Source organism: Fundulus heteroclitus, chromosome 13 (genome assembly GCF_011125445.2).
Source record: "Fundulus heteroclitus isolate FHET01 chromosome 13, MU-UCD_Fhet_4.1, whole genome shotgun sequence".
Taxonomy (NCBI): Eukaryota; Metazoa; Chordata; class Actinopteri; order Cyprinodontiformes; family Fundulidae; genus Fundulus; species Fundulus heteroclitus.
In genome coordinates, this window is record NC_046373.1 from 39,538,780 (window position 1) to 39,551,628 (window position 12,849).

Genomic DNA, 12,849 nt, shown 5'->3' on the forward strand with positions numbered 1-12,849 from the left:
CTCAGTATGAGGGATTGCTGCAAAGCCATCAACAATGCAGACAACTGTCCACTGTGGCTCTACGCTCTTTCAGGAGGAGTGAATGCTGCTTGGAGAGACTTGATGCAACCTGCTGGGTTTCCTTAGATAGGAAACTTTCTCACCAACCTGGAGGATCTGATGGAAGCTGACTTTGGAAAGGGCCTTGAGATGACGTGGTGTTAATTGGAGCTATATAAATAAAATTGAATTTAATTGAGGAAATTAAAAGGGGGACAGACTGTAATGCTGTAACAGAAGTTTGTTACAGCGTTATCTGATACTTTAATGAAACATTTTTAGGGGTGAAGAACCCAGATATATTGAACTCAGTCATTCAAAAATATCCATCCATCCATCCATCCATCCATCCATCCATCCATCCATCCATCCATCCATCCATCCATCCAGGGTATCTAGAGTCATTCTTTTTTGATTGGATGATTTTTATTTTGTCATTATGAACATTAAACACAAACAGCTTGAAGTCATTCCACCTTCCATCCCATGGATCTACATATTAAATCAGTCAAAAACATGTTTATTTTTTTCTCAATGTTTTACAGTTTCAGAATTTCATAAAGTTAATAAAACTATATTCATAATCCTGACGGTTTCACCAACAGCTGCTGTGCTTTAAGCTGAGAAGATGAAAGCTTGAGCTTCCATCTTACTTTTTCTACATGGAAATGAAAACAGGAGCTTTTAAAGGCCGTGTTGCAAAAACTGCAGACATACCATGATCCATATGACATAATTTCCTATATAGTTTTATACATGTGACTTTTTCTTAGACATAAATTGATGACTGAACAGGAACCACTTGATGTTGGGACTTAGACTTTAGTTCAAAATGTTCAGCAGGTGAACTGTGAACATGAACTGATTCACTTTAAACTGCTGTTAAGGAGGATCTCACACCTGGGAAGCTAAACCAGTGGAGAAGGTGATGTATATGATGTATAACCAGAACCTGGAGACCCTCAGACATGTTCTGAATAGATCCCAGAATGTGGCTGGGTCCACATCCAGGATCAAAACCCGTTAGAACCACAGTTTGTCCTTCGATCTGGAACTAGAGAGAAAGACATGAGCTGTTCTACTGGAAGCCTGAATCAGAAATAAATCCTCAGAGAAACTGACAGACATGTTCTGCTGCAGGTTCTTCCAGATCAGGTTCCTGTTTATAACTCAGAGCTTCTGAGCTGTTCTCTGGAAGGGATCTTTCTATGTTTGTAACATTATGTTGATAGAACCAGAATCTCTGCAGCTTCCTGATCCGGTTCTCAGATCGTTTAAAGGACTGAACTGAACTTCATACACAGACACATGAAGTTTGACCAGATACTGCTGATTTCTCACAGATACTCTTGTGAGGAACATCACAGGATTTATCAAACCAACACTTCAGATCACTGGCTCCTCCTTTCTCTCCCATCCTCCCACAGTCTTCTCCAGCTGGATTCTGACCTTTCCAGTCATCAGGCTCCTTGTTGGACCAAAACTTCAAACTAAGAGATGAAGAACAGAAAACAGGAGAAATAAAAACTGTGATTCTGGAACTAAACCAAAAAGTTTTCACTGCAATCAAACCTTTCATTCAGAGGTGATCCATCCACCCACAACCATCTGCCTTCTTCCTTTGAGTCCGTCAGTCCGATCCAGAACCTGTCCTCTGGTTCCTCCATCAAGCCTCTCAGTTTGATCTCCAGGAGCATCTAAACAGGAGAAGATGATGAGAATAACTCAGAGATATTTCTGTGCTGAGATGAAGAAACATGATGATGTGATGAAATCTGCTGAGAACATGAACCTGCAGCAGAGTTTCATACCTGCTCCTCTCTGCTGTCTATCTTCACCAGGTCTCCTCCCAGATCTTTGCAGGAATCTCTGCTCTCATTCCAGGAGGACTTCGTGGTGCTGAAATTATAACAGGTTCCTCCATGTAGCTCCCAGCCTGCTTCACACTTCAGAAACATCTCATCTTTAAACAGATCAGAACAAAAACTGAATCAGGTGGAAGAAATCTATGTAGTCTCTGTCAGTCCATTAATGTCTCTTTAACGTCATTAGAGGACAGAAATGGGACAAAGATCTTATCCTGGACTTACATTTAATTTCCAAAGGTGGTGGACATAAAGGAGTTTTTGGACATGTTGGAGGTGGTGAACATGCAGATATTTTAGACATCAGTTCTATTTTTATCAAAAGAGATATAAAAGTTGTGAATTCTGTATGTTTTTGCAGAACAGCTGAAAAGAATAAAACTGAAATATTAAGAAACAAAAAAAATTATTAGCTCAACATCATATGCTGGAAATTCATTGAATCAGTCAATTATTAATAATCTTTTCACAAGGAGTCTCAAATGTTTCTAATCTGAAGCTCCTGAAAGAGACATTCATACTGATCCTTCAAACCCTGAAAGTCTCACCTGAGATATTTCTCCTTAGCGCTTCTTTCTCCTCTTTCAGGGTCTGGACAGCTTGATTTGTTTGTATCTTATCAAAAGCTGATTGGAGGAAAAACAAATAAAAAAATACAGCTGTTAGTAAACGTAAAAAAATCTGATCATGTTCATATAAAACTTGACCCTCTTTTATTTGTCTTGTCTGATAAAACCAGTAAAAGTAAAACATCAGCAGTAACTCACAGAGTCTGTAGATGATGATGAGAGCAGCAGCCAGCAGAGATCCCAGAACCAGCAGGACCACTTTCTCTGATGGCAGCTTGGAGGTTCTGGTTGGGTTCTCATATTCAGAGGCTGCAGCTTCACCTGGGGAGCATTTAGAGGAGAACCAGATCAGAACCTGGAGACAGAATCACGCCACAACACAACATTTAAGCAGGTGGAGGCAGGCCTGGGGTCTTTTCACACCCTTGTTCTTATATTGCCGTCTGATCGGTTTACGACTATAACAAACTTTCCTTTTCAAAATTAGCGCTGAATGTCCGCCAGAATAATGCTATTAGCTTCCTAACGTTTCTGTTTCACTTCACCTTTGTTCAATAGTGCTATGAGCATTATTATCCATTAAAATTCAACATTAATGTCTAATTAAATGTGTTTTGTATAACTTTAGGATTAACCCATTTAGCGACCGATCACTACAGCGCCCCTGACTTCCCAGAAGAATAATCGCATTAATAAAATCAGGCGTCCTAACGTTATGGATTTAACTGAGCAAATCATTCTTTAAAATTTTATTTTATCAAATAATGTTTTGTTTAACTCAGGATTTGCATTGTGAATGTGTTGAAACGTACCAAATGTTATTCTGAATTAGTTAAGCCAATTTAACCTCATTCCACATTATTTAAAATGAACTTTGGTTCTTTAACTTAGATTCAGTGAACCAGGATTCACTGAATCATTCTGATGATGGTGATCAACCATTTTATTTTTATCTTTAGTTTCTTTGTGCGTACATAGTTCCTTAGCTTCCTTTTATCTTAATTTTGCTTAGTAGGTTAGTTAAGTTTCACTAGCCTCGTAGAGAGGATTTGTTGATGGAAATATAGTGTTAATTCAGATAAACCGCATTATATAGAGATTTTCTCTGGATGTTCATTTTATTTCTGTTAATAAATTCTTGAACTTAATGAGAAGTTGTCAGTCATTTATTCCATATGTGTGCAGAGTTTGCTGTTAAAAGACCAACAGTTATCTAATAAACATTAAATAAATTAAAACATGAATAATGGCACAACAAATCTAATAAAAAGAAAGCAGTTTGTTGTCAGTTTGGTTGCCATTTTGTCTTCTTTGTCTTCCTGCTGATTGACCACATTGTTTACCTTCTTCACCGCCCTGTGGACGTCTCATTGTGAGGACACTTCACTCTGAGGACAGAAACACACATCAGCTCTTTGGAGCTCAGAAAGTCATTTAATCTCTCTGTCTTAGAAATCCCAAAAATTAAAAAACACAAGACATTACTTACTTCTATAAACTTTATTTTTTGAAGGGTCAAAAACAAAGTAGTAATAATGACATTAACATATAACAAATTGGTAGAAATTGTAATATATTATTATTCAACCATGATTTAAAAGCTGAACCACACAGCATCATCATTACATCATCGTTCCTTTGAAGGGATGAAATCATGCAAAAAACAAACTTTTTGCCCTTTAAATAAAATTTGTTGTGTATTTAAAGTCTCTAGGAGGGCAGAAAATGTGAATATAGTCTGTGTAGATGCTGTGTAGAAGTCTTTATATTCTTTTTTTCTGTTCTCTACCACATATTTGAACAATTTATTTAACAGTATTTGCTGCGGAGCTGCTAAACAAGGTCACAAACTTCTGGCTTACCAATTTCTCAAATCCCCAATTTAAATGTTTTTCCACAATTTTGTAGTCCAAGTTGAAGGATAGTGAAGCAACAAGTGGATCAGTGAAAATGTCCGATTGTTGCATTAAACCACACAATTCATTACACCATCCTCTAGTGTACTATTAAAATGGCCGAACGGGGTGAAACACTCTGTGCACTGTGTCCTTTGCATGTAAAGAGAAGGTCCCAAAATGAGTTGCTCTCAGACGCGTATCAGAACCGGGGCAAAAGAGGAGCTGTGAGGCAACACTAATGAGCAATTCAGACCAAACCACTGCAGTTCCACTTTAGACTACAACTGAATTATTTCAATGTGAAGAGGAAGGCATTTAGAAGCATGATATGTATCCTTTAATCACTCTAACCTTAGGTCTCTTTTGACCAAAGTGTCATGATTTGAGGCAGTTTCCTGACCCACATGCAGAATCACTCAGAACACAGAATAGTGAAAAAAGGTTTATTTACAACAAAATTAGTTCAAAAGTCCACTGAGGTCAGCTTGGCAGCTGAGTCCACTGTGAGGTGCTCTACAGGGAAGAGAGATGAGTTACTTGTCGGTCAGAAAGGCAGGAGTCTAAATCACAGGAGGAGTGACTTACTCTTCAGAGGCAGGTGAGGGCAGGGAAGGGTGTTAGGGTTCAGAGTCCAGAGGGAGTTCCTGTTAGGTTGTTTTCCTGAGGTGAGAGCAACACACTGGAGAGCGGGCAGGCAAGTTAGTTGACTGAGGATCTTCAGACAGCACACAAGTCTTCAAACCAAATTGCCAATGGTGAAGGATCATCCAAAGGTCTGGAAACACAGGGACAAAAATAGCCTTGAGAGCTAGCGCAGAAAAACCAAAGCACAATACTGTCATCTATATTAACTTCACTAGAGCTGGCTGGAAATACCATCATCTGTAATCATCCGGCGAGGAGTGAAGATCCTGCTGCCTCTTTTAAACCCCAGTCAGCCTGATCAGGGGATTTGCTCCAGGTGTGCCGAACCCAGAGCTGGCAGGAGCTCACCAGCAGAGATCTTCTCTAAAAACAGGAACTCTCACTCACACAAAGAACCATGCACAGAATCCTAACACAAAGTCCACCAATATGTGAACTTTCCTCCAACTTAGAAATACAGATTAGGCATACTTTATTGTAACACTTCACATTCATAGGAGACTGTCTATTCACTGCTCTCTGGCCCTAAACCAATCAGCTGCAGGCAAAAGGCAAACCCTACAACAGTAAATATCTGGAATGAGAAAGTCAACACAGACCTGGAAGGACACGCATCTGCTGTTCTCTCATATCAAGTTTAGTGCAGACAGCGAGCAAAACTAAAACTTTCCAAACCAAGAACCACATTTCACCAGCAAACTTAAAACAGTGCTCAGAACAGGACAAGCTATTTCTACCTCTAGAAAGAATAAAAAAAAAATCTGGGGTCCTTAAGGCTTATTAGGACCAAACCCATGAGCAGCTCATCGAACACTTGTCCACAAACAACACAAACGCATGTGGCAGAGGATTAAATATTTTGATACAAGGACAGTTTAAGTGACACCAGCACCACAGACAGAACCCTCCAGGAATCTCTGAACCGCTGCTCTCTGTTTGACCGAGGAGACACAATCAAATCCATTAAAGCATTTCCATTTCCACTCAACCAGTGGAGACAGAGGAGGAGCCGTTACAGCTGACTCAACGTGAACCCATACTTTACACTTGTTCACTTTATAGCTTTGTCTTGGTAATCCTGATCTGTTACTGATTAAAATCATCTTAAATTTACTCTTGTTCCCCTTTTTCTTCACTGCCTATTGAGGCAAGGCACATTTATTTGTTTCAGTAACTAGACAGTTCAAAGTGATTTACATTACAAAAACATAAGAAAGGTAAACACGTTTAAAAAGTATGACGCAGAGGCTTAATAAAAGAGAGTAAAAACGTTTGATTTAAAACAGAAATTAATGTTTTTGTTGACAGCTAAAACAGTTCAGTCAAAGGAAACAATGGAAATGCTTTGATGGATTTCATAATCCTCTGATGACATTGTAATGTAGAGCTGTGAGTCATCTGCATAGTTCCGGTAACTTATCTTGTTTTTTGTTACAATCCAAGCTAGTGGGAGCATTGAAATGTCAGATCATAGGGGTACAAAGATTGAATTTTGGGAAACCTCACATTACTTTGTATGGTTAACCCCAAGTAGTTTTAAACTCATACAACTTCTCATGTCCACCCAGAAATTCTGCCTTGTTTTTACTGTCTTTAACTGTGCTTCTGGCCAAAGTATATCTCATGTTTCTATTTCACCTGCCTCCTGCTTTCACTGTAGACCATAATATCATCTGCAAACATTAAAGTCCAAGGACCTTTTGACTGAACTCATAATGCTTTGACCACATGTTTCATGATTTGGCGCTATATAAATAAAATTGAATTGAATTGAATTAAGTCCATATGTTCACATTTTAGTGAAACAGAATTAAAAAATAAAATATATTTTCATGTTTAAAGTCACAATGTGATGTTTTCTGATTAAAAAAATAAAAACAGATTTCCTTTGAGTATTTGTAGGTCAGAAAATCATTTAAACTCACCTTCAGTGTGTCCTCTTCCTCGTTGGGTATTTCAGTAATAAGATCTATCGGTCACCTTCCTGTTTCACAGCTATGTCGAAAAACCTTCCTTTTGAGCTTAACATACAAGGAGGAGCCTTATGTATTACCAGCTTCCTTATTTTTATTTAAATGTTAGTAAAACTGATACTGTCTGTAAGACTGCGACACAAACACTGAACCTTTTTACATTCAGTTTGTTACGTTTCTGATTTCTTGAACACAATAATCATTCTACATCAAACTGAACTCAAAGTCAGAATAAAGATGTTTTGTCCCTGCAGAATTTTGCTTCAATAGTTTCTCATGTCGATTCTCTGAAACTAAACTGACGATTAGTTCCATTTGGATGCAGATGTGTGAGTTTGAAGGTTTTTAACATCTAAAGTCCTGATTGTTCCTTTGCACAGAACTCATCACTGTCTCTGTGTCTCCACTTCATCTCATCCTGGTCATCAGCAGTAATCCACATGTGATAAAAGGTCAGAGCTAGGTTCAGCCTGTCTGCAGATACAGGAAGGTCACAGTTTATTAATGTGCAGCGTTTGTTATGTGGTCCATCAGCTGCTCTAAACAGGATCTCCTTCTGCAAACTGTGAAAATCTAAACTGAGCAAAAGGAAACATTGAGATCATCCAAGACCTTAAAGCAGAAATTTATTAATATCTCCGTTCTTCACAGAAGCTTCTGTTTCTCCTTCATGTTTTTTGTCTTTTAAGATCATTACTGTTTTATATCCAGTATTCTGTTAAAAACACCATCCATCCATCCGGTATGCAAACAAACAGTTGACTAACGATTAATTGTGGATTAAAGGTTAATTAGATAAATTTTTTCCCCATCTGGTAACTGATAACGTTTTTAGACCTACTTTCAGTGTTGTAGTATGACTGCCATCCAGCAGACAATGCTGCTGGTCACTCTAAAGCGGAGCCAGACCATCATGGCAGATGCACAATGAAGCGGCCCGAACAGAATCCGGTGTGGGGTTATTTTTCAACTGTTTAATGACAACAGGGATGCAAAAATGCTATTTATGTACTTCTGTTTTTAAATATAAAAACTCAATAAGCTCCTTTAGATGTGGAGAGGTGTCAGAAACATCACGGACTACAAACGCAGCAACCAGTGGCTGAGCAATAACCCGGCTCTCCGTGACACCTTAAACAGCTTCTTTGACTCTCCAAGCAGCAGGGAGCCTGAACATCTTCCCCAGCCAGAGGAGCACCATCGTCCTGCAGCTGCACCAAGTGACCTCCTCCCTGAAGGTCAACACCAACAAGGCCACAGGTCCAGACGTGAGGTCTGTTCTTCGTACGTGGCTTAAAACATCCGAGATCAAATGAGGCATTCAAGAGGATTTCATCCGGCTAACCATGATCCGGCTAACTGGGTTCTTCGAACACACCTGTTATTTATGATTAGTATGGATGGATTGAGTTATCTGAGACAACTGCGCGTTCATGCGTTTGTTTAAAAAAGGAAATGTATCGATAGTAGAAACAATGATCAGCAACGCTGCTATTGGCTGTTCAGCATGGCCAAAGAACGCCCACAGTTTTTCTCCCAAGCAGAACACGAACTTTAATGGAAGGTTATGCTGAATTTGAGTCAATAATTAAAACGACAGGGGATTTACACAGTAGTCACAAAGACGTTACTGGAATATTACAAGCAATAGTGAATTAAAGAGTTTTAAACAACTTCAAGATAACTATAAACTGGAAAAATTTGATTTCTTTAGATACCTTCAGCTAAGATACCATTACAATAAAAATATACATTTTTTTGGAGCAGGATGAGACAGGTAGTTAAAATCTTATTAGATTCCAGCAACGGAAGACCTCCCAAAAAAAAAAACAACAATATCCAAACTGTACTCATGTCTACAAACAGAGAGAAAATGTAATACAACATATCTTAAGTCTAAATGGGAAAAAGAAGCTAAAATAATAACTGATGATGTTTGGTTGAATATTTGTAATTCTGTGATCCACACGTCAAGTTCTGACCTATGGAGGGAATTTTCCTGGACATGCATGGTGCGTTTTTTTGTTACACCTAACATTAAAAGTAAACATAGTAATGACACTAAGAAGGCAAAATGTTGGAGGAACTGTGGGAATGTGTCTGCAGGACATTTTCATGTCTTCTGGGAATGTACTATGATCGCCCCCTACTGGTCAGGAGTGATAAAAGATTCATCGGAACTTGAAACAAACTGTATAAGTAATGTAATTCCTTTTTTCCTTTCTTTTGGATTATTATTCAACTGTTCCTGTCAAACTAGTTGCTCTGTAAATTTTGTTTGAGGGGGTCCAATTGTTCAATGTATGTATGTGTATTTCTAAAACTACTAAAATGACAAAATTAAAAAGATGAAACAAAGTCTGGTAAAGCCAGGAGAGAGGGCTGGTAAAAAGTAGCAGACAAATTAATGCACAAATACTGTCCATGGTAGATGTTTTTATCACTTTCTACAGTATGTATTTTTGCATTTTAATAATTTCATATTTACTTTGTTCTTTTATGTCAGAGCCTCCACGGGAGCCACTAGAACATGGGGAAAAAAGTGAAGTACAAGAATATTCTACAAAATGGTAGCCTTTCATTATTATACTGTATTTTAAAAAGCCACTTTTTCCTCTTTTTAAAAACCACTGTTTGTCTGAATAAACAGCCACCAAGAAAAATCTCTCTACAATTACACTGTTGCGCTGAGCTAAAGGATCCTGTCTGTCTCGCAATACGCGATTAATTTGAAAAGCTCTGAAATTATTCTTACACCTTCCGCAACAGGTTGCTGTCGTAAAAATGGACATGGCTACGACAGACTTCCCGATCTTCTCCGCTTATAAAGCTGCAATCTAATCCTGTTTACATGAAATAAGCCCTCAAGCAGGCTTAAGTTTGCGCACATGTTGCTATGACAAGTGCAGGATGACTTTCGAAGAACCAAACGATCCAAGATCATGCCAAATCCTCAACAATCAAATCCAGCTAACTGAGTTAGCGACGTACGAAGAACGGGCCCACGGTGTCAACCTGGACTCTTAAATCATGTGTCGACTAGCTTGCAGGCGTCTTTCTGGACATTTTCAACCTCTCCATGCAGCTCTCCACGGTTCCTGCCTGTCTGAAATCCTCCATTATCCTGTCCCCAAAAAGCAATCATCACCTGCCTCAGTGATTATCGTCCCATCACTCTGACCCCCATCATCATGAAGGCCTTCCAGAGGATCCTCCTAAAGTCCACCAAGGACGCCGTCCCTGCTGGCCTGAACAGCCTGTGGTTTGCCTACAGGGCGAATCTCTCCACGGAGGATGCTGCCTCGTTAGCACTGCACTCAGCTCTGACTCATCTGCAGCAGAACAACATCTGTCAGGATGCTCTTCATGGACTTCAGCCTTCAGCAAAGTGCTCCCAGACATGCTGGCTCTGAAGCTCCACAACATAGATTATCCACACCTCTCTGCTCCTGGATCAGTGACTTCCTCACCAACAGACCCAGGTGGTGAGGATAGAGAACATCTGCTCCGCTGATCCTCAGGGACATCACAGGGCTGTGTCCTCAGCCCAGCTCTCCTCACCCTCTGCACCCAGGACTGTTCTGCTGTCCACAACACAAACCCAGTGGTGAAGTTTGTGGACGACACCACTGTAGTGGGTCTCATCTCCACCAATGATGAGTCCCACTACAGGTCAGCAATCTGACACAGTGGAGCTCCAGAACAACCTGATCCTGAACACCAGTCAGACCAAGGAGGTAATAACAGACTACAGGAGGTCCAGGAGGACTGAACACCTCCTCTCTACTAACAGGGGGAGAGGTGGAGCGAGTGAACAGCATCAGGTTCCTGGACTGTGAACACCTCCCACCTGGTGAAGAAGGCCCAACAACAGCTCAGGAACCTGAAAAAGTCTGGACTTTTCACTAAGCTGCTAAAGAACTTCTACAGAGCTGCCATAGAAAGTGTTTTATATGTCTCAGCATAACTGTGTGGTATGGGAGCTGCAAAGTTCAGGAGAGGAAGGACCTACCGTGGGTGGTGATTGTGGGATGACGCGGGGGATTGTGGGATGCCGTCTGCAGGATCTAGACTCAGAATGAGTCCAAAGAAATGCCAGACTCATCTCCACTGATCCCATCCATCCAGGCAATGCGCTGTTTGCCCCTCCTCCATCAGGTAAACGATCCAGAAGCCTCAAAGCCAGAACTATAAACTTCAAAACAGCTTCTTGCCAAGAGCTGTGAGGGCAATCGCCCATGATGGAGACTACAGTCTAACACTTTAAAATCACCTCACTGTTACTAACGTCTTGATATGTTACAATCACCATAATGTTATTGCCTACTTGCACACTTTCAAAAAAAGAAAAAAAACCTGTAACCATTGTTCATTGCCTGTTTGTTTGTCAGTTTGCGTTCATTATATGTAATGTGAACCGGAAAGCCCAAAGAGAAATTTTACCACAGTAACACGCGAAGACATTAAAAAGACCCATGACTCTTAAAATGGCTGCTAAATAGCTGCCATTCAGCCGGCTGCATGGCAGAGCAGTGTCAACTTCTCAACCAAAACACACTGATCTGCTCAGAAGGCGACGATGTGATGACAGAAAAGCGGAGGGCATTATGTAAAATACGGTAACATGGTGGAAAGCGACATGATGCCAAAAGCCCAGTTGATGTTGAAGGCTTTCGTGAGGATAATTTATTTCATATATTTTCTGCTTTTCGATTTATTGGTTTCTATTCAATAACCTAATAGGTTCCTTTTTTAATATATTTTATAAACATGTCCAAGTTAAATATTATGTGAGAAGACCACAATTTTTGTTTATTCAGTCAGTATTTAATACAAGTGGCACAATAAACTGTCAAAATATCATGATGTGCCTTATTTAAAACTAAGCATATTAAAAAATTAGCCCTTGATGATATGGAAAGATCCTCTTGATACAAGAGAAAACTCTGTGTTTTAAGAAAATCACAGCATATCAATTAATCCTTAGTTGAACGATAAGATCGATCAACTTTAGATTAACTCATTAACTGATAACTTGCATCCATCCATCTGGAGTCGTTCTTTTTTGATCAGATGATTTTTATTTTGTCATTATGAACATTAAAACACAAACAGCTTGAAGTCATTCCACCTTCCATCCCATGGATCTACATATTAAATCAGACAAAAACATATTACATTTTTTCAATGTTTTATAGTTTCAGAATTTCATAAAGTTAATAAAACTATATTCATAATCCTGACAGTTTCACCAACAGCTGCTGTGCTTCAAGCTGAGAAGATGAAAGCTTGAGCTTCCATCATTCTTTTTCTACATGGAAATGAAAACAGGAGCTTTTAAAGGCTGTGTTGCAAAAACTGCAGAGGTCCATATGTGTCGAGCAGCAGTTACCATGATCCATATGACTTCAGTACCTACATAGTTTTATACATGTGACTTTTTCTTAGACATAAATTAATGACTGAACAGGAACCACTTGATGTTGGGAATTAGACTTTAGTTCAAAATGTTCAGCAGGTGAACTGTGAACATGAACTGATTCAGTTTAAACTGCTGTTAAGGAGGATCTCACACCTGGGAAGCTAAACCAGTGGAGAAGGTGATGTATATAATGTATAACCAGAACCTGGAGACCCTCAGACATGTTCTGAATAGATCCCAGAATGTGTCTGGGTCCACATCCAGGATCCAAACCCGTTAGAACCGCAGTTTGTCCTTCGATCTGGAACTAGAGAGAAAGACATGAGCTGTTCTACTGGAAGCCTGAAGCAGAAATAAAATCTCTCCTGATGCTCCAGAGTAAACCTAAAATCAGGAAGTACTAACTTTAGAAATTAAACTGAAAGTGGAGTTTTTATC

General features: G+C 39.5%; 1 protein-coding gene and 1 long non-coding RNA gene across 2 annotated transcripts; both read right to left on the bottom strand.

The window, feature by feature from the left end:
- Positions 1 to 815: 815 nt before the first annotated feature.
- LOC118565384 (CD209 antigen-like protein E) lies at positions 816 to 2,162 on the bottom strand. The gene is made up of 4 exons (XM_036145763.1): positions 2,130 to 2,162; positions 1,851 to 2,002; positions 1,612 to 1,736; positions 816 to 1,529 (listed from the first exon to the last, which is right to left on the bottom strand). Exons 2-4 carry the CDS (start codon positions 1,995 to 1,997, stop codon positions 1,334 to 1,336), a joined length of 468 nt encoding a protein of 155 aa, XP_036001656.1. The 5' UTR covers positions 1,998 to 2,002; positions 2,130 to 2,162; the 3' UTR covers positions 816 to 1,333.
- Positions 2,160 to 3,861, bottom strand: LOC118565386. The gene is made up of 4 exons (XR_004932372.1): positions 3,817 to 3,861; positions 2,672 to 2,794; positions 2,453 to 2,530; positions 2,160 to 2,213 (listed from the first exon to the last, which is right to left on the bottom strand). It is a non-coding gene; the product is annotated as an uncharacterized LOC118565386 (long non-coding RNA).
- Positions 3,862 to 12,849: the final 8,988 nt, after the last annotated feature.

What these genes read in the sequence shown, in the direction of transcription:
- LOC118565384 (XM_036145763.1), bottom strand. Translation starts at nt 1,997, where the DNA reads ATGTTTCTGAAGTGTGAAGCAGGCTGGGAGCTACATGGAGGAACCTGT. An exon ending in TAGACAGCAGAGAGGAGCAG is followed by an intron (nt 1,737 to 1,850) that starts GTATGAAACTCT and finishes TCTCCTGTTTAG; the next exon opens with ATGCTCCTGGAGATCAAACT. An exon ending in GGATCACCTCTGAATGAAAG is followed by an intron (nt 1,530 to 1,611) that starts GTTTGATTGCAG and finishes TTCATCTCTTAG; the next exon opens with TTTGAAGTTTTGGTCCAACA.